We start from the raw sequence: 20,791 nt of genomic DNA on the forward strand, positions 1-20,791 counted from the left end.
TGGTTATGTTTGACAACCAGCAAGGATTTATGTAACCACAGCAACTGTAGATGTGTGGTAACGTAAAAAGATGTCGGATGTGGTTCAAGATGGGATTTTGAAAATTAGGCAGGGGTTTTCATTAGCTTCCTAAGAGGCGTGGCTTGATACAAATCGGATACGTTTAGGCGTTAAGGTGGTAACTGTATGGAAGTCGGCAGAAAGACAGAAAACGGTCCCGGCCTGTTGCTGGGAAGTCCAATGCACCCACATGACAGGAAGTTTGCATATCTCACTCGTACCCCAAACCACATTGATTCAGTAGGGGTCTCCGTCATCCCTTCCCTTATCCAGCCACATCATTCTGATAATAACTTTTCTTCTCTATTTTGCTTCCATTGATTGTGAAACTCACTTTAGTAACATTAAAATGGACTGTTAAAATTGGAAATGTTATTCTATTTTTAAAATCCAAATCAAATGTTGGAAATGAGCCAAAAAGTTTGCTCACCCTTGGCTGTTAAGTTGTGTGTTTGGGTGTTTACTTCTTCTCACGCTGCCTACAGGAGGCCAAGAAGAGTGAAGATGGCAAAGCAGGCTGGCTGTCTGAGATAAAATATCAGAGCCTCCACCCCTCTCCCTGAAGAAAATTTAAGTTAAGGTAATTGTGTTAACTTGCACACACAAAATATTAACAAACACAACTATCATTCCATTACTATGATAATCAACAAAAATTAAAAAAAAACATTTTACTTAACAAATCTTCATTGGATATTATATTTCTGAGTTGGAAAAGGATACATTCTATTCAAATATAATACATAAAATGAACATGTCTAAGTGATGGACTGTTTGGGTTTGTAGAATCTGTACTTTGCATTCAGGGTGGATTACAGTACATACCATACACATACATTTGTGCCAAATGGCTTGTTTTAATGAATGCCAGTTTCATTCTGCAGTTAAACACAAAACAAAACACTTCCCAGTTTTCATCATTACAGAAGCTATCTATCATTTGCTCACAACAATGTGATTTTCACCAAAAATTGCTAACTTTGGAAGGGAAAGTACATATACAGTGTACACAAAACCACCATTTGAACATGGGGAAAATTTATAGTCCTCATTTTACTTTATGAAGTTCCACAAAATTGTTACAATTTAGTCCTGAAAATGTCTTGGTTTTATTCCGTTGTCTTGTTGAATTGCTCACATTATGTACAGTATGTGGTAGATGTTTAGCCAATCACATTTCAGCCATTGTGTTGCCATTTCAATCTTAATGTGGTCTCTATTTTTCTTCAAACAATCAGAATAAAAATTCATCATTCTAAGTCTGTTGTGCTAATCGTGGATGACAGTAGTTATCCATCTTTTAATTGGTTGGTCACGGCTACATTCCAACCACCTTCAACTGGCAAAAATATATTCAGTATCTTCAAAGATGTATCTGCATTTTTCATGAATTTGTGCTATAACTACTCATTTGTAACTCAATACATTGAATCGTACAAACATTAGCCAAGCAAAGGCACTAAATGCTGGCAGTGTATTGCCATTCTTTTGATTCCTTTATTTAATTTTCTTAAATTCCTCTCCTTGTTTCACAAGTGAATCCATGGTGTCATTCACTTGTTTTTCAATGTTACTGGCAACCTTTTCTGGTGCACTTTTCTTGCCAAACTTCCGCCTGCCCGCCTCAGTGGCAGCCGATCCAACAACGGCCCCCGCGGCTCCGCCGACTGCCCCTGCAAGAATCACCCCCAGCACCAAACCCAAAACCGCTCCCACCAAGACGACCTTCGGCACCTTCTTAACATTGGTCACCATTTTCTGCCACAAGGAGCTTTCGCTGACCATTTTAGCCCCAGCTTTGGCGCCAGTGCCTACTTTCCCCCAAACTGGACTCTGGGCCACCTTCTTTGCTCCGGCACCCAGTCCAGCTCCGAGACGCACCGAACCGTCGGCCATCACTTTGGCTCCGGAACCAACCTTGCCCCACATGGGGCTTTGCGCCACAGCCTTTGCCCCGGTTCCGATTCCGGAGCCGACACGCCTCGAACCGTCTGCCATCGCTTTAGCCCCGGACCCCACCCAAGCCGAACTATCCACCACCACCTTAGGGAGTCTCTCGCCCACCTTCCCCCACATGGGACTGTTGGCCACAGTCTTCTTTGCGTTCTTTGCTCCGTTCCCCACCGATTCCCACACCGGATTGCCCGCCACCTTTTTGGCTCCGTTGCCGACCCACGCCGAGCCGTCGGACAACAACTTGGGCAGCGTTTTGGCGCCGGACGTCACTTTTTCCATCATTGACTGCAACATTGTCGAGGAAGTGCCGGTCATTGCGGTGATAGACGGAAGGCTCTCGATATTCATGCTACTGACGCTCCTCTCGGCCTGGGCTCGTGTTTTCTCAACGTCTTCCTCTCTCACTTCCTCTTCGGCCTCGGCCACAGTCTGCATGTAAGGGTAGAGGGAGCGCCTCTCGCCCCGAAACTGCTCAGCCAGGCCATCATCCTCCTGCTTCTTCCGTTTCCTCTCCCTGGTAATCTCGGCCTGCATCTCCCTCACTAGGTTCTCAGCTTCTTGGAAAGCCGGACTGGAATAACACTGTCCCCCGGCCTCGTGGGCAATCTGTTCCACCTTTTCCAGAAGCTCCCCTACATTCCTGCCGTGAACATCTCTCTCCAGGACGTGGTACCTGTCCCCGCATTTTTCCACCAGTTTTAACAGATCACCACGCTGGTCCGCAATGTAGGCCTCCACGCTGCTGTAGTTGCCGTTCTTCCTCAAAAGGTCGGCGTGCGTAAAGAGGACCACTGTGTGTTTTTTGACCACGTCTGACCCAAAGACCGCCTCGAGGGATGCGAGGGCTTGCAGTTCCACCTTGGCCGGTTGGTCCACCGGAACGCATAAGAGGAAGGCGTGGGGTCCTGGGCTGGACAGGGCAACACAGGAGGAAATCTGAGAACGTACCTCGTCCGGTGTACGTTCTGAGTGGAACCAGTCTGGGGTGTCCAGTACTGCCACCTGCAAGAAGTCCAAAAGGTGTGTGAATGAACAGAAATGCTTCTTTTTGTAAGTTTAGAGCTCAGGATTATCAAGAAATAACTAAATCTGTCTAAGAATTCTTCTCACCCTTCTTCCAGCCACCACTGCTTTCTTCTTGTCACACTCCTGAGTGATAGCAACCAGACTGTCGGGCCGAGACTCAAACTCATTACGCCCCAAGATGACGTTGCCAGCTGCACTTTTCCCCGCTCCGGATCGTCCGAGTAAAACCAAACGCAGCTCTGGTGAGGAAGGCGAAGATGTAGGGGTGCTGGCAGGGTACGGTACAGAGTTTGGCTTTGAGGGTTCATAGACCAAAGCTTGGGGTTCCGGGGAGGGTCTGGGGGAGGCGTCAGGGGTATTCTCCTCAAAGCTGTTGATTCTCTGATGGACTAGAGGGGACAACATTTGACTAAACAACTCATTCTCCAAAGTAAATATGATTGTTTCTGTGCGTTTCACTCACAAGTGGAAATAAGTTTAGGTGAGGAGCTCTCATCCATCATTTGTGCGAGTCTTGCTCCATCTAGAGGACATAGAGGAATTTTCATTGCATCATACAATATCTGCAGGAGTTTTTTAGAACTACACATTCATTTTCTGAAGTGCTTCTCCTCACAAGGGTCACGGCTCACAGGTATTTGGCTGGGATATCCTTAGTAGTTCAGAAAAATGAGTGAATGAATAGAGTCTAACCTGCATTGAGCCGATAAGGCCGGCTTTGGGGTTCTTCCTCATTCCAGCCCGACGGCCACCTGCTTGGTTTTGTAGCTGGCAGGTTGGACTCAAACGCCGCTGAAACACCTCCATTGATGCTGTCTCTCACGTCTTCTGTCCTCCTATCCCAAGACTGTCTGTACGAGTCCACTCTGTCGGCATTCCCAGTGGTTTCCACATTGGGCGTGTAACTGGAGGCCAGAGATGGCCTTTTCTCTTCTTTTTGCATCCGGAAACTTTCCATCAGTTCTCGCTTGCGCTGCTGCACACGTTCCTCCATATTTCTCTCATCTTTTGTTTTGAGGGAGAACACTCCTCTTTTTCTGGCCATATCTTCAACCTTGAGCATATGAGAGAACTTTGCCTTCAAAACTGAAGCATGATCTATCACATGCTGAAATGTGACATTGTTTCTAGAGTACATACTTTTTTTAATCAATTTATGGCAACAAATCCCTGAGTAAAAAAAACATCTGACTAACACATTATAACAACAATGATATTCCGATAATTTTTATCCCCCTACCTTGTCAAGAAGTTCCTGCACCTGAGTCCGATCCCGCGGCAGACGATTATTGATAACATGGTAGCGTCCCCCACAGCGCGCAATCATTTGTCTCAGGCCTGGATGTTCCTTCTGAAGGTACTCCTGCAGAAGAAGATAGTAGAGGAACAATTTTATCATAAATCCTACAATATCTCCTCAAAAGTAACGTTTGTATTAAACCTATAGTATCTGATCTTTGTTTACTTATTTATTGGTTCCTGGAAAAGTATGTCTCTTACTTTGAAAGTCTATTGTTGAAGGTCTATAGTACCCCATCATCTGATTGATTAATTATTGTACCAGCACATTAGAATTCCAACTTCCAATGTTTTACTATGTGGTTGTAATTAAGGTGATCGTCAACCTGGTCAAGTGTCTGACAGTGCCATTAAATGTAATGTGTTTGAATACAGCCTCCCAAGAATCAACTTAAAAGAGTTCAACGCATGAACAAATGCCAAATTGAATACTCACTTCTACTCTTTTTCCCATGAGATAATCTCCACAAGTTAGTAGTACAATGGTGTGATCTAACACTTGTTTTCCAAACAATTTTTGCAGTTGTGCAGGAACTTGACCATCCATCTAGAAGAAGCACAAGTGTTTTAAAGACTGCTGTAATGTAGACAATAAGAATGCAGGTGTGCAGTACATCCAATATCATAAAATACAAAAACACAACCAAAAGTTTACATATTGGAAAAGTACATATCCCACAATTACTGAACCAGTTGGCTATGTTTTCAAATATTAACTGTTATTAAAATAAACATATAACCAAAATATGTAAATGCGATTCTGAAAACTATTAAAATGAAGTGAATGAACTCTTTATCATGGAGCATATTTTACACTGTGAATTTTTGCCTTACATATATTCAAAGAACCATTACACAATAGCTTTAGATATGATTATGTATGAAGTATATTCATAATTTGAACAGGTAGATTGAGTCAAAATTTCAATGTGGGTATCCACAACAGTCATCCTGTATGGAGTCTCATCAAAATAATAGTAAACAAAAGCTGTTTTTGATAGAGATAACCAACCTCTGTAAACTGATTGACAGGGACCAGTAAGAGAACTGCATGTGGACCGGGTTCCAACAAGGTCAGGGCTCGCTCCGTCTCCTTCTGAACGCTCTCCTCCATATCTTGGCCATTCCAGTACCATCTGGGAGCCTCGACCAAGGTGACCATCCTCCCCTCGGCAAAATCCCTACGCAGCTGGATGCTCCGGGGTGTCGCTGTAGACATATCCGTCAGCTGGCTCAGGATCGTATCGGCCGACAAAGTTTTACCGCAACCTATATTGCCGAGGAGCACTAGCTTCAGCTCTGGGGGGGTCGAACCATGCTGTTGCATGTGTGAATTCATGGCTGGAGGAAAAGAATGAAGAGAGATGACTAGGAGCTCCGCCAAAGGGTTTTTCACTGGCATTCATGGGCATTATGTGCAACATTGCTGGATGGTGCCAATGCACTCCAAATCAAAAGTTACAAAAAATAAAAAGAATTGCCATGAGACATTCCTATTGTGATGGAGTAATTATTGGATATCAGAATAGGAATCAACTTGTGGAGTCTTGCCTTGTTTTGCCCCAACAGTTGTTATTGAAACAGGAAAAATAACAATAACTTCATAACTTCATATCATCAATTCTCATTCAATGAGACGTGTAAATGGATTACGTTACAATATTTGGAGATTAAAAACAAGAAATTGAAACAGTACTGTGACGTTACAGACAGTTTATGTCCATTATAATGTCTTAATTTCCATTTGATATGGAAAAAGTTCTTGTCTTCATTCATTTCAACCTGACTCATTTTGGAATGCTGTATGTATCATGTACATACCAAAGATGATCACTTTCCCCTTTTTAATGTAAGATTCATTATTTTTTCCATGTAATTAATAATTATTCTTTTTTTTTTACTTAATATGGGCAACACCTCACCTGTCCTGCTTGACTGCATTCTATCACAGCATGCTCATACGGACACATAAAACAGACAAAATCATAAGGAATTTAAAAGATTTAGCTTCTTTCATGACTGGCTTGGAAACTTCTCAATGGTCAGTCAGGTACTTTTATTTAGATTTTGCATTATTTAAACAGGTGGTGACCTTTTCCCTATGCAAAACATAGAAACAAACTTTGAGAACTGAACCTAAATCAATTGTTAAACTTAATCACTATCATTTTGGGGGTTACCACTAGTTAAGCTAAATATTTTAACATCTCATTGAAATTCAAGCAGTAGTACTGGATGAGAGTTTGACACGAGAATTTAATACAAGATAGAACATGAAAAACAAATCCAAAGTAACTCACTTCAGAAATTGAAGACGTCTAATCTGCGTTATAGTTTTTACCTTTTTTTGGAGCCGGTGACACTTAATCCACAACCCCTTGATACTCGTCGACTCTCAAGGTAACAGTTTCTATAATGTGAGAGTCACAAGTTTGCTGTCTCACCACTCCCCATGCGGAGAGAATGCATTAGGATATTATTGTGTGTATAACAGGTTCCACAATCTTCAGGCTGTTTAACATTCCTTGATAGGGAGGCGCATCCCGTGGCACTTTCAACACACCCAAAAATAAAAAGCAATGCCACCAGCATTGATATTTTATTGCTCCAGGTGAATAATAGCCCATATTTAGATGGGAATATTTTGACTTTCACTAAGGCCGGAGATAACATAAATATAAAAGAGAGTTTAAGTCCAGGGGAATGTGTAATCCACTTTTTTTGTTGAAGGCTTAAGCTTCTTTAGGAGGTTGAACTTTCTTCTTATAAGACTAACCAAACTAGAAAACCTCGCCTACTCTATGAAAATGTTATGAGTGATATTGACAGCTTAGAGTTACAAGCTGTTTGGTACATAGTCAAGTCGACGTGGTAAGTAACCAGGTTGATGCCAAAAAGGATGAATCACTAAGTCAGCGATACTGAAACCGTAGTATAAATACCACAAGTGGTATCTAAACAAAATTATAGCGATTGTTCGAAACTGCCAACCCCCCAGTATATCTTTAGATATTTCTTAGGCCAGCAGAGAAAGCCTTGAAGGCCCCGACGGCCCGCCATACATCTATATTTATTTATATATATATATATATATATATATATATATATATATATATATATATATATATATATATATATATATATATATATATATATATATATATATATATATATATATATATATATATATATATATATATATATATATATATATATATATATATATATATATATATATATATATATATATATATATATATATATATATATATATATATATATATATATATATATATATATACATCGTGTGAATTAATCAAGCGTTGTCTCGCCGTTATATAATGGCAACCAGCGAGTCGACCCAATGCCACATAGCAAAGGGCTGACTTGAGCCCGTAAGAGGTCACACAAAAGATGGCCGCCAGTGACGTATTAATACTATACAATTAGCCCAAAGACCACTGAAATCGTATTGGAGCACAGCACCTGACGTCATCGACGTGCGACGGTGACCGTGTGTTTAGCCGATCCGCGACTTTTTTCAATTGAGCCATGATTTGAGCTAGAATTCGTATTTTGTCTATTGACGGTGTTGTCCATCTTAAAATGAAGACGAACGACGGACGAGTGGTACGTACTGAGCTATTTTGACCTGAAATCTTATTGATTACATTTTGAAACGCCGATTTAAACAGTAGATGCATTTCTCAAAGCGTGATGGCGGTCCGTGAGAACCGAACTTGAAAGCCTGATGAAATGAGACCAACTTTGATTGTTCATTCATTCTCTGAACCGCTTTGTCTCACAAGGGTCGCGGAGGGTGCCTGAGCCTATCCCAACTGACTTCGGGACACCCTGAAGCGGTGGCAAAGGAGACGGGCAACCATTCACGCTCACATCTAGTGTGCAACCAGCCTACAGCCTTTGAGATGTGGGAGGAAACAGGAGTACCTAGAGAAAACCCATGGAGGCCTGGGAAGAACCCCACACAGGTGGGCTGACCCACCAAACCCTCCATGTATAGTAAGGCTAAAAAAAAAAAAAAAATACGACCATGTATAGTAAGGTTTTTTTTAACGACATAGTATAGTAAGGCTTCTTTTTTTAAATGCCCATTTATAGTGAATACCCCCCAAACACGACCATGTATAGCGCATGTGTCAAAGTGGCGGCCCGGGGGCCAAATCTGGCCTGCCGCATCATTTTGTGTGGCCCGGGAAAGTAAATCATGAGTGCCGACTTTCTGTTTTAGGATCTAACTTAAACTAAGAGTGTGGATGTATTTTAAATTTCCTGATTTTCCCCCTTTTAAATCAATAAATGTAATTTTTTAATCATTTTTTCTGTGTTTTTAGGTCAAAATAATTTTGTAAAGTGTAAAATTATATTTAAAAAGCTCAAACAAACATCGTTTTAGATCTATAAAAAAACTGAATATTCTGTGCTTTTAATCCAGTTCTTTTAATCCATTTATAAAAAGTCTAGGTTTATCTAAAATGGTCCGGCCCAGATGAAATCAAGTTGACGTTAACCAACCCGAGTCTGACACCACTGATGTATAATTAGGCTTTTAAAAAATAAAAACTACATTGTATATAGTATGGCTTTAAAAAAAAAAACGACCTAATCCAAAGGCTTATCTCATCAAAAACGACATAGTATATCTAATAAGGCTATTTTTTCTTTAAAAATGACACGGTATATATAGTAAGGCTTTTTTCTCTAAAAAAACAACATAAATCAAAGTCAAGGACACATAATAGAACAAGAGATACTTTGCTGTCAACTTTTATTTCTATTTTTTCAGATTAGTGACAAAGGCAAAAATGGATGACTTTTGGGATGGACAGTCTTCCAACCAAAAGGTTTCTCAAAGCGTGGAGAGCGAGGACACCTGAAGACCAAAAAAAAGTACGTTTAAAAGAAATTCATGTTGCTGTGCAGTATCTTTTTTGTTTTTCTTAGACTCACCTGCGGGTGGCGGTGATGTAGGATGTAGATTTCACTGGTTTGCTTTGCTTCTTAATAAGCTTACCAAATCGGTTCCACTTGAAGAGACAAATAACCAAATACTACTGCCTACATCTTGAAGAGTGGTGGCCCAGTGGATAAGTCATCAGTTTCTCACCTCTGTCGTCCTGGGTTCAAATCCCAGTGCATGCAAAGATTTTTCCAATATTATTCAAGTAAATGAATGAGATAAAAGTACAAGTACTCATTCTTACACTCGCAGGGTGGTGGCCCAGTGGTTAAGTCATCAGCCTCCCACCTCTGTCGTCCTGGGTTCCAATCCCAGTGCATGCAAAGATTTTCCCAATATTATTCAGGTAAATGAATGAGATACAAGTACAAGTACTACTTCTTTCACTCGCAGGGTGGTGGCCCAGTGGTTAAGTCATCAGCCTCCCACCTCTGCGGTCCTGGGTTCAAATCCCAGTGCATGCAAAGATTTTCCCAATATTATTCAGGTAAATGAATGCGATACAAGTACAAGTACTACTGCTTACTCCCACAGGATGATGGCCCAGTGGTTAAGTCATCAGCTTTCCACCTCTGTGGTCCTGGGTTCAAATCCCAGTGCAAGCAAAGATTTTCCCAATATTATTCAGTTAAAAGAATAAGTTCTAATGCCTAAGTGTCTAACTGAATAAGTATTTAGTGGTGGATGAAACATTTAGTCAAAAAATCACTAAGTGTCTCAGGTAAATGAAAGAGGTAAAAGTATAAGTACTACCACTTTCTCTCACCGGGTGGTGGCCCAGTGGATAAGTCATCAGTCTTTCACCTCTGTGGTCCTGGGTTCAAATCCCAGTGCAGGCAAAGATTTTCCAAATATTATTCAGTTAAAAGAATAAGTTAAAATGCCTATGTGTTTAACTTAATAAGTCTTCAATGGTGGATGAAGCATTTTGTCCAAAAAATGACTAAGTGTTTCACCCCATTTCCTTGGATAAAACGTTTCAACACCTATGTATAAGTGGGGCACGAGTTGGTGTAGTGGGTTGCACACTCGCCTTTGCACGGAGAGAACGTGAGTTCGCTTCCCGGTGTCGGCGGTTCACTGACCAAGCAAGCGGTCGAGGGTCGGCCGAAGGCCGACCCGAGAACGCCTTTCGCACAGACAGGTCCCTTCAACATTCTTCCGAACTGCCGAAGGCAGTTCGGAATATAACCTTTTGCTGAAAAGTATGACTAAGTGTTTAATATAAATTAAAAAGTTTTTCTTTTTTTTTCTCTTCGCATTTCATTTACTGAACTACACAGTGTAGTGATCAGCCAAAGGTCGACAGCGGGAAGCGAACCCAGGTCTCCCCGACCGGAGTCCAGTGCACTAACCTCTGCGCCACCAAGTGGATACACTTTCCTAAGTAATCATCTGAGTCTCTTGACAAGATGTGCACAGAAACAACTAAGGGAAAATGTGTGGATTTGAACCCAGGCCACCCAGACAAATGAAGACTGACTCATAGCGCACACAGTGAGTATGCGCCTGCCACCCAAGTGGACGCTGGTTCGCATCCCACTGGCGACATAAGAAAAAATACCTTTTATTAAAGAACACTTTACAAATTATATTTTACATTTTAATATATTAACATTTTACATAAAATGTGTTAAAATAATTGGCCTGCATAAGCAAAAGATACTGGCTATTTGCTGGTATTAAAAGCAAGCCTTCCAAACACTTATTGGTCCAAAATGCATTTGCGTCACGCCGGCAACAAAACGTCCATCACAACCGCCAGCTGTCGAAAGAGCGCATGGTGACGTTGTTCTGCCAGTCGCCCTGGTCGACATCCGGGTCTGCCGAATGACGGGGACACAGCTCAAACCCACAACTGTCACAGGGTGAGGCAAGCAGGCCTTGACTTGTCGGACGGTCGGCTGCACCTCATTCTTCTCCTTCTCCTCTTCCATGTTGTCCAATGCATCTTTCATGACACAAAGACAAATATTTCTCAACACTGCCCAAGATGACTACTTTTTTTTTTTTTTACAGTGGCGACATGGTTTTCAACCTGGCATGAAGAAGGTGGTGTCGATGTGCATCTGTCCCAACTGCTCCTGTGGCCAGTCAGCGAGCTCTTCCCGACTGGACGCTGTGATAAACTTTGATAAACCTGCACACAAACCAATAGAACAGAACAAAATATTGACCCAAGAAGAATTATGATAAAATCAGGCAACAGCTTCAGTATAGTTTGTTTGTTCAAAAATAAACTCAACTATATTCACTCAACCAAGGCACTAATATTTTATTATTTCTATTTAAATAAAGAAATAGCCTTAGACGCTAGTAGGGAAAACCGCTGAGTAACATTTAGAGCTTGCGTAAGTTTAGTGCGTTCAGAGGTCAGACACTCTGCCGCCTGATAAAACACAGGTAAATGATTTGATTATTAACCCTGGTTTTATGCATTAGTTTTTTTTTGGGGGGGGTGGGGGGGGGTGTAAAAATTCAGTGGTCGTGGCACGCTTAAGGGGGATGATGCCATTCCAATTTGACAGAAGAGAAGATCAAAATGCCATACAGTTATGTGATATTCAAAATGACTTATGTAATGCAAGAATGACCTGCAAAAAAAATACAAATACATTTCCAAATCTAGATTTGAAAATTAATTTGTATTTTTTGTGGACTGCAAGAATGGTCTGCAAAAAAAAATACAAATACATTTTCAAATCTATATTTAAAACTTAATTTATATATCTTACTGATAGCAAAAAAAAAGCAAACTAAGATCGACAAAATTTCTGATGACCACTATGTTCCTTTTCTTTAATGTTACAAGTAGTTCTTACATTGTTTACCCAGTCATGGGACATTTCCTTTGTGTGACTCATACAGGCCCTCCCTCTTCTCTTTTGAGAATCCTCTAGTCATGTTTTGAGTTAAGTCTACAATGAACAGTGCAGTGTCATGCTTAGCCTTGGGCCCGCCCCTGCTGTTATTCCAGGCCGTTGCTCAACTTCCCAACTCTCTCTCTCCCGCCTCCCAAATTGCTGTGTCACGTTAAGTCGCTCACGGCCCCGTGCTGTTTATGCTGAGCTGTCTTCCTGTTTTCATTCCGCTAGTCTAGTGGGAGGGAAGTAGGAGGAGAGTATAAAAGCGCAGCTGGCAGACGCAAAGTGAACAAAGAGGACTGCAAACGACGGAGTGACTGTGGAACCTGACTTGGGAGAAAAGCAACACGATGGAAACGCCAAAGACGCAAACAACTGAAAAGTAAGAATGCATTGGATTTCTCAAAATCCCAAAAAACTGCACTGGTTTATTATGCTTAACACACTAGATGCAATGTGTATTTATCTTTAATAATAACTGTATTTACCCTACAGGGACCTGTCAGAACAAATCAAACGGGTGACAATGGAGATTCACATGAGGGCAGAGAACACCGAATTAATGCTGAGCTTCCAGAAAGGACAAGTCACTATGCCACAGTATAAGGTAATACGGATTTCATACTGTGTTTTTATTCATATTCAACACCTTCTCTCATCTCCTACTGTGCTTTTTATACATATTCATCATCTCATTCTCTTCTATTAGCTTCTCCTTAGCTCCCTTCATGAGATCTACCAGACTTTGGAAGAGGAACTGGACAAGAACTCATGCCACCCCGCAGTGGAGCCTATATACTTTCCCTCCGAACTGGCTAGATTGGAACCTATCGAGAAAGATCTAGAGTTCTTCTACGGTCCAAACTGGAAGGATAAGATCGTGGTGCCCGCAGCCACGAGAAAATACTGCGACAGAATCCGAAAGGTCCGTCTAAATCAATTATAAAAAGGGACATTTCCCTCTACGCGACTACGATCCTCATCCATAATTTTCCATTTTTTCAGATTGGGAAAGAGAACCCAGAATACCTGGTGGCCCACGCTTATACTCGTTACCTTGGCGACTTGTCCGGTGGCCAGGTCCTAGGTCGCATTGCCCAAAAGTCCATGGGCCTGAAGAACGGCGAGGGCTTGGCCTTCTTCGCCTTCCCTGGGGTATCCAGCCCCAACCTGTTCAAGCAGCTCTACCGCAGTCGCATGAACGTCCTGGAGTTGAGCGAGAAACAGAGGAAGGGCATTCTGGATGAGGCTGTCAATTCCTTTGAGCTTAACATCCAGGTAGGATAGCGATACTTGAGTGAAGAGCTTTGGGCTGTAAGGGGACACAGAATGGTTCATGTCACACTTGCAGTCTTCAACTGACTTTGTAGTATTATTGTTCACTTTCTTATTATATCTAACATATGGATTGTGTTTTACCGAAAGGTCTTTGAGGATGTGCAGAAGGTGCTGAATATCACTGAAAAGCAGATGGACTCCAAACATGTGGGATCCAAGAATGGTCTGCAGAGCTCCATGATGTCCACTTCGTTCTACAGGATGCTTCTCGGGATCTTGGTGGTTGTTGTCACCATGGGAATCTGTATGTCGTAGGGCACAATGTCAGCTGACTCAAGAGTTCCTGCAAAAATGACTGAAAGGGTTAATAATGTACATTCATACCAGACAATTACCTTTGAAAAGTATATATATTTTTGTGTTTTAGAAATGAAGAAGGGTATAAGCCATTAGGGTTATAAGTATAAGTATTTTTTTAAAAAGAGGACTTTACTGGTCCTACATTAGGACTGATAGCGCCAATTTTAATTTGTGAATAATGTAAAAAGAAGCTGATTTACATACCCATTCTGCCTAATTCTAGCATAGGTCAAGAAAGTTGACATGACTTCTTATGTAATCTGTTCGAACAATTCACCTCGGTCTGCCGAAACTGATGCCAATCTAATCAGTAGAATGACATAAATGCAAACAGTTTATACTGAATTTCACTAGAAAAGGAATTTGGTACAATGGGAAACGGTAGTACATTCTCTTTTGCTTAAATTGCACCCATTTAAGATTTAAAACGAATGAAAACTACTTCTGAATTGTTTGTTCCTTTGAACTTTTACTATTTACTGTACATAATTGTACATAAAATATACTGTATTGTCTAATTCAATTCTAAAATGTGTACTGCCATATGATGTTTTATTAAAGTGTTTTGTTATAATTACATCTTGGAATTACCAGTTTTTTTTATAGCCATGTTGAATGTCTCCTTTTTTTGCCTTTAATGCACTCTGCCTACAAATTGAGTCCAAATGATTGACATTTTTGTTTATGTTTTTTTAACAATCTACTACATCTGATCAAATCTTTTAAAAGCTGGGTTTGTTGGTCTATATGTGACTATACACAGGATTCCCATAATGGTTTTCACTCACTTGGCATTGTCATCAATGGCATCCACTTGATTAATCATTAGAAAACAAACCATTCACAGTATTCTCTACCTGTGTTTTCTGCACTTGGACACCATTCTGAGCCATAGATATCATCAACAATAGAAAATCACCCGGGTTAGCAATGTATAACCAACTTTAATTGTGGTTAGAACTTTTCCTATACATTCTTAGATTGCACATAAGTTAAAACAGACTACTGAGCAGCGAAAAGGTGGGAAAGAAAGACCTATAAAAAGGGGTGATATACATACTATCAAGGCTGGTGTGTGGCTCCACCTCGTGGACAACTACGACCTGAAAGAACACAGTCAACATGATTGTACTTCACAAGAAACCTTCATTCTCTCTCACAAGGCACAGCAGCTGGGATAAAAAATAAAAAAATCTCCTGTTATGTGCCATTAAGTACATTCAATTCTACTGCTGGCATTAAGCAAACACGAGAAGGGTGGAAATAACACTAAAATATTTAAAAAAAAACTGTCAGAAAACTACATCTGTGTTCATCTGTGTCATTTAAAACGAAGGCAAAAATCACATGATTGCCAAGATTTTACAAGTGTAAAATTTTAATGGTGTGCTTAATTTTTTTTTGACTATAGTCCTAATACTAATAATTTAAAATGGTGCAATATTTTTTATGCTCTTGAAAAAAGTGGGAAAAGGGATTTTTTCCAAAGCTATCAAGATAAACGTATTAAGACATACTACATTTAAGTAGTATATGTCATCCCACACAATATTTTCTTTTTGGTTTAATATCATATTAATCATGAATATATTAGTTAATCCCATGTGAGAAATGAAGTAAATCTCTATTTCTGTTCAGAATTAATTCATACTGCCATTCTTTCTATTGATGTTACATATTGCACATTATAAAGATTATTCAGTGACATTTGAGACACCCAACTGTCAAAACTTAATTTAAAATATTCATTCGTTCATTTTCTGAACCGCCTACAAGGGTTGCTGGGGGTGCTGGAGCATATCCAGGGCAACTATGGGAAACAGGCAGGGGGCACCCTGAATTGGTGGAACAGCCAAATCCCCAATCTAAAATATAAAAATAATCTATATTTGAGGCTCTATATAAAAGTGAAATATTTATGGGAAATTAGTTGCTATGTGTCAAGTGTTCATTCTGAGTTTCAGTTTATCAACCAATCAGATCCAAGCAATTACTGTGACATTCATTTTCTTCATGTATGTGCATTTTTAGAACATGTGCAAAATGCCAGATGCCCAGGGGCTACTTGTGTGCAGCAGCTTGGACAGTTTGGGTTATTAAGGTGCGATTACGTGAGCTCGGAGGCAGTCAGTCTTCAGTTAGTTTCGTAGGTGGCTAGCAGCGCTGCGTCCACGGGCTCCATGCAGGATGGGCAGGTGAAGGAGCGCATGAGCCAAGAGTCGATACAGTCCATGTGATAGATGTGAACGCAGGGCAGAAACCGGATGGGGTCGCCGTACTCAAAGTCCATCATGCAGATCACACATCTAAAAAAAAGACCAAAACAAATTCTCAGTTTTTGCAACTCTGCAGGATTATCTTGATAACATTCTGCACATACTCAAGACTGACTCACTCTCTGACTTTTCGTTCTATGGGGTCCGAGCCCGGATCGAAGATGCCTCTGGGTAGGTGATGGATGAGGCCGATACGTTGGGCGATGCGCACCTGCTCGTCCTCGCTTAGCTGACTTGCCAAGCGACTTTGTCCGGGGGTGGGATGGTACACGGGTACGGCCTCCGGGTGCTCCTTGATTAGCGAGGTTAGAAAAAAAAATCATAATTTTCAAATCTATTTCATTCATTTCCCTTATTGCTTTTCCCCAAAACGATCGCGGGGGGTGCTAGAGCCTATCCCAGCCTACTATTTGCCCCAAATGGGGGACCTGTATTGGTCGCCAGCCAATCACAGAACACTACATTGACAACCATTCACACTCAAACCCAGGGGCAATTTAGAGTGTTCAACTAGCCTACCCTTCAAGTATATTTGGGACGTGGGGGGGAAAAACCTACGTACCCAGAGAAAACCCACACAAGCCCAGGAGAACTACTATTCAGCAATTTCAGACATTTTCAGGTTAAAAATCTATTTGATATGCAAATATATAAGTAATATACAAAAACAAGATCTAAGTTATGAAACTCCCCATAACCTCAATACTTTCTGTATCCATTATTTTATTTTGAAATTGTTGAGGTAGCATTGCAGTGTTGGAATGAATTAGATCACAGGTGTCAAACTGATTTCAGGGCGGGTCTGCGGGTGAGATTGTTGGGTGGGCGTGTAGGGTGGGCGTGTGGAATTGTGGGTGCAAAAAGTTAGGCCACTGAGGTCTGCTGGAAGAAGCAGCACCCGTTTGCAATCAACTGATTACAGTTGTAAGCGAACAAATTGGTGAAAATGTGTCGTCTTGGTGGTTTGGATCAAAAACCTGCACGCATTTGTCCCTTTCATGAATCAGTTTGACAACTGTGAATTAGATCATTTACATCTGAAATGTTGCTCCATTTACCAAATTCCAAGTTATGAAACAAGTTCTGGTCCCAACTATTTTCGTACTTATGTGTTTTAGAGGCAGAAAGACAAATGTGATATATGTGGTTAATTTAATGATGATCTAAAAGTAAACGACAGCAAACGATTGATTGATAACTAAGTTGCAGCCACCGCGTGTCTTAGCTACCGTGACCGATTTGTTATGTAGGTCGAAGTGGGGCTGACTGGGGTCACCTGGTATGGCGGCGGCGGCTCTCCTGGCAGGCTTCCCCCTTCAGATTCGTTCAGAAGAGACAGATCATTCACTCCTTGAGAGAAAAGGCAGTTCCCCATTGAAGAGAAAGCAGCATGAGCGATATTCACAACACCTGGACTCGAATCAACTAGCTGTTTTCGTTTTTCTTATGCTTCCTTAGAAGAAAAAAAAAGCCCGATGAAGATCTGATGTCTCGTCATGAAATAAATTCGCATAAAAGTGTTTTCTCCGACTTAATCGTAGCAATTGACACGAATCTGAAACGCACAACCGAGAGGTTCCGTGTCCTAAATGCTTGTGATTGCAAAATGTAGACCGGAAGTTTCGCGGGAGATTTTTGTTTACTTCCGTAAGAGAAGAAATTTAACCATTGTTTTCCGGTTTAATGTGGTAATCTACCAAATTAAAATGCAATTTAAAATTGGTATCATCCAAATGTTAACGTACACGGTTTAAGGACAATTATACTGTATCCATAAAAATCTGCACCAAGAGAGAGAGAACTAAAGGGGTTTTTATCCAATGTTTTTACATGAATTCTAACTGATCATGGGAAATCCCAATCTTCCATCTAAGCAGGCAAATTCAAAGCATCACCATATTTGGTACTGTGATCACACAAGATATTGTGAAATTCATTTTCTCACTTCAATGCCCCAAAATCTAATTAGTACCCAGTATTTAGTTTCATATTATACACTTGGGAATTATTTTTGCTTATCTTTTACATAGAAAGGGAGTGTTCTTATAACTATGTGCCATTAAATGAGCCCAGTTGTTTCACCTTATGAACATATTTCTAACAAGATGAGTTTAGAGGCTAAGGCATCTATGGCCACTTTAATATGCTGGATTCAATCCCAGCTGACTTTGGCAGAGAGACCGAACCAGTTGTCATTAAGCAGGGTACATATAGACTAAATATTTACACAAACATGTGGGCAATTCAGCATTATGCTCTGGTCATAATCAACACATGAATAGCTAAATTACACCTATTTGGGGTTGGTGTAGTGTTGTACAAGAAATAATGAGTCGTGAAAGCAAGCCAGTACAGTCAAGAACATCCTTTTTTATTCAATCGGGTACTGCTCTTTTCAAACTGCGTTTTTCTTCTTATGGAAAAGAAACTGTAATTAACACATGCATTTCACTTAAGAGCTCTGGGGGTGTTCTCACAAAGAAGTGGTGCGTAGACAGAGGTGTAGAAGAGCTGGGACTAAAAGGGGGATGGGGGGATGAGGGAGGGGGCTGCTGCAGCTAGTACACCAGTAACCATACACGCCTAAGAAAACTAACTCAACGAGAGTACACAGACCTGGAGCTGTCCAGCATGAGGTGGAGAAAAGAAGGGGACAACTAGTGGGGGGAACCCGCTAAAAGGTCATGCTGGCAATGACCTCCCGCGTAGTCGGTCGGCCGCTATGTTGCAAGTGGTTAATACTGCCGAGAGTTTTACTGTGTAAAACCCACCGTTAACGATAATACTTAGCAGAGATTCATTTTGTGGACAGATGCTTTTCAAATTGGAACCCCACCACCACCTTCCCTTCAACCTCATGCAGGATAAGTCCGGCAATAAGGTGCTTTTTTATAGCTTTCATTTTAAGTCCAAGGCTTCCTGTCCTCAAAGAGCTTTTAAACACAGCATACCCTGATAGCAAATATTTAAAAAAAAATCCAAATTATGATGAAAAAAATAGGGGAAGTCAAACTAAGCCAAACAATAAATAACCAAAACAAAAGAGCAAAGTCAATCTCGTACGAGCAGCCCCTATTCCAACAACCCCGAACAGTTCCTTAGCCTTTTCTCCATCCCAAAACCCCCCCTTAACAAACGCACGCCTTCCCAAAAGCCCACCCAAGGAAGGACACCCCCAAAAGCCCATCAGCGTCATTTGTTCACGTACATTAGCTGTTGAATGGAGAAGCAGAAGTGATGTGTATGGCGATACAATGTGAAGCATACAGACAAGAATAACATGTGAGCTAACTGCATTCTGCTCAGACAAAAAAAACAAAAAACAAAAAAGAAGCTTCTCAGTAATATATATATTTTTTCATCTCGCCCTTTAGCAGGAGAGAGAGAGAGCGAGCCAGTGAGCGAAAATGATGGACACACATTTACATACTAGTTGAGTGTCTCAAGAGAAAATAGACAGTGGAGTGGGGGGGGGGGGGGGAGAAAGGAAAGAAAGCGACACCTGAACAATGACACTTTTTCTTGCCATCATTTATCAATAAAGAACTAATTCACACCTTTAATACCTGTATGCATATTGAAGCATATAGATATCAGAAAGAGAAGGGTAGGAACAATAATGGTTCATTTTAAAATGTACGGTTTTGCCATTTAGAGCGCGGCGCTCCGGTGTAACCGGTGAACAAAAAACGAAACAAAATACTGGATTACAAAATGGAGTCTGTGAACAAAAGGCACTTTTAAGGGACAACCTTTAACTGCTGGGAAACTATACACTACAGCACAAGCACTAGAAGAGTCATTTACAGAGGCGGGAGTAGGGGGGCAGGAGCAAGGGGGGGTTGCAACAAGGGGAGAGGCTCACATTGCTGCCCAAAAAAAGCCATGGCGGGAGGATTTTTAATTTTTTTTTTGGTGGTTTTTGGCCAATTTTTGGAGTTTCTGGTGTTGAAGTTAAGGTTGCTTCCTTCACTTGACAGTTAATTTTTCCTCTGAAAATTGGGAACCTCTCCCCCCACTTTAATAGAAGAATACAAATAGTAGAGAGAGATAGAAGAGGAGTAATGCTGCTATTTTTTTTTGTTCATTACCATTCGTTTATAATAGTTCAGAATGGAATTGATAGTGTTTGAGGAGCACCAGTTTTCACTTAATGATAGAGAAGTTGCTTAGATTTTTTTCCTTCAGCCCTCCCACAATTTTTTTTATAAACAAATGATTACACAGAAACATTAAAAAAAAAGAGAGACAAAGGAAATAAAAACATTATAACATTATCCCCAACTTACAAAGACTAAGTATTTTTTTTTTGCCTTTTTTTGTCATTTTTTTTGTTTTTTTTTTTAATTGTGGCCCTCAAAGTTTAGAGTCCCGGAGCTTATGGACTTGAGACAAATACCTTTTTTTTCTCTTTTCTCGTAGCTTTCTTAAAAATCTCTAACAGACAAACACAATGATCTACCCAATGCATTGCACGTGGCTCAATCGACACATATTTCTCAATAATAATACTTTCCATCAAAAAACAAAACACTTTTTTTCTTCTTCAATTCTACAGTCAAAATTTGTTGACATTTTCATCTAGGGTATTAGAACGCTGCGCTGCTGCACGTGTGTGGTGTCATTTTGGGATTTGTACTGCAATGGGAAAGATGATTTTCTGGGAATGGAAGGTTCAAAAAATAACTAGA

General features: G+C 40.6%; 3 protein-coding genes and 1 long non-coding RNA gene across 7 annotated transcripts; 2 read left to right on the forward strand and 2 right to left on the reverse strand.

Moving 5' to 3' along the window:
- Positions 1–893: 893 nt before the first annotated feature.
- LOC144198729 (uncharacterized) lies at positions 894–6,808 on the reverse strand. Of its 2 annotated transcripts, none has more exons than XM_077719897.1 (8): positions 6,683–6,808; positions 5,354–5,682; positions 4,778–4,888; positions 4,283–4,405; positions 3,736–4,096; positions 3,506–3,565; positions 3,127–3,431; positions 894–3,018 (listed from the first exon to the last, which is right to left on the reverse strand). In XM_077719897.1, exons 2-8 carry the CDS (start codon positions 5,678–5,680, stop codon positions 1,558–1,560), a joined length of 2,748 nt encoding a protein of 915 aa, XP_077576023.1. In that variant the 5' UTR covers positions 5,681–5,682; positions 6,683–6,808; the 3' UTR covers positions 894–1,557. The 2 variants fall into 2 exon arrangements, with proteins under 2 accessions (XP_077576023.1, XP_077576024.1); XM_077719898.1 differs by having other exon boundaries at positions 6,642–6,788.
- A 1,013-nt stretch (positions 6,809–7,821) lies between these two features.
- Positions 7,822–11,581, forward strand: LOC144198099 (uncharacterized). 2 transcript variants are annotated; one of them, XR_013326658.1, is made up of 5 exons: positions 7,822–7,971; positions 8,151–8,333; positions 9,149–9,252; positions 10,611–10,819; positions 11,342–11,581. It is a non-coding gene; the product is annotated as an uncharacterized LOC144198099 (long non-coding RNA). The 2 variants fall into 2 exon arrangements; XR_013326659.1 differs by lacking the exon at positions 10,611–10,819.
- On the reverse strand, positions 9,835–17,729 carry rnf11a (ring finger protein 11a). Of its 2 annotated transcripts, XM_077718949.1 has the most exons (8): positions 17,377–17,729; positions 16,220–16,392; positions 15,936–16,130; positions 14,885–14,927; positions 13,606–13,766; positions 13,243–13,498; positions 11,361–11,462; positions 9,835–11,273 (listed from the first exon to the last, which is right to left on the reverse strand). In XM_077718949.1, exons 1-3 carry the CDS (start codon positions 17,473–17,475, stop codon positions 15,959–15,961), a joined length of 444 nt encoding a protein of 147 aa, XP_077575075.1. In that variant the 5' UTR covers positions 17,476–17,729; the 3' UTR covers positions 9,835–11,273; positions 11,361–11,462; positions 13,243–13,498; positions 13,606–13,766; positions 14,885–14,927; positions 15,936–15,958. The 2 variants fall into 2 exon arrangements, with proteins under 2 accessions (XP_077575075.1, XP_077575074.1); XM_077718948.1 differs by having other exon boundaries at positions 9,839–11,273; positions 14,885–16,130.
- Positions 11,840–14,401, forward strand: hmox1b (heme oxygenase 1b). The gene is made up of 5 exons (XM_077718947.1): positions 11,840–12,568; positions 12,682–12,793; positions 12,896–13,111; positions 13,192–13,464; positions 13,612–14,401. Exons 1-5 carry the CDS (start codon positions 12,537–12,539, stop codon positions 13,777–13,779), a joined length of 801 nt encoding a protein of 266 aa, XP_077575073.1. The 5' UTR covers positions 11,840–12,536; the 3' UTR covers positions 13,780–14,401.
- Positions 17,730–20,791: the final 3,062 nt, after the last annotated feature.

Source organism: Stigmatopora nigra, chromosome 6 (assembly GCF_051989575.1).
Source record: "Stigmatopora nigra isolate UIUO_SnigA chromosome 6, RoL_Snig_1.1, whole genome shotgun sequence".
NCBI classification, from domain to species: domain Eukaryota; kingdom Metazoa; phylum Chordata; class Actinopteri; order Syngnathiformes; family Syngnathidae; genus Stigmatopora; species Stigmatopora nigra.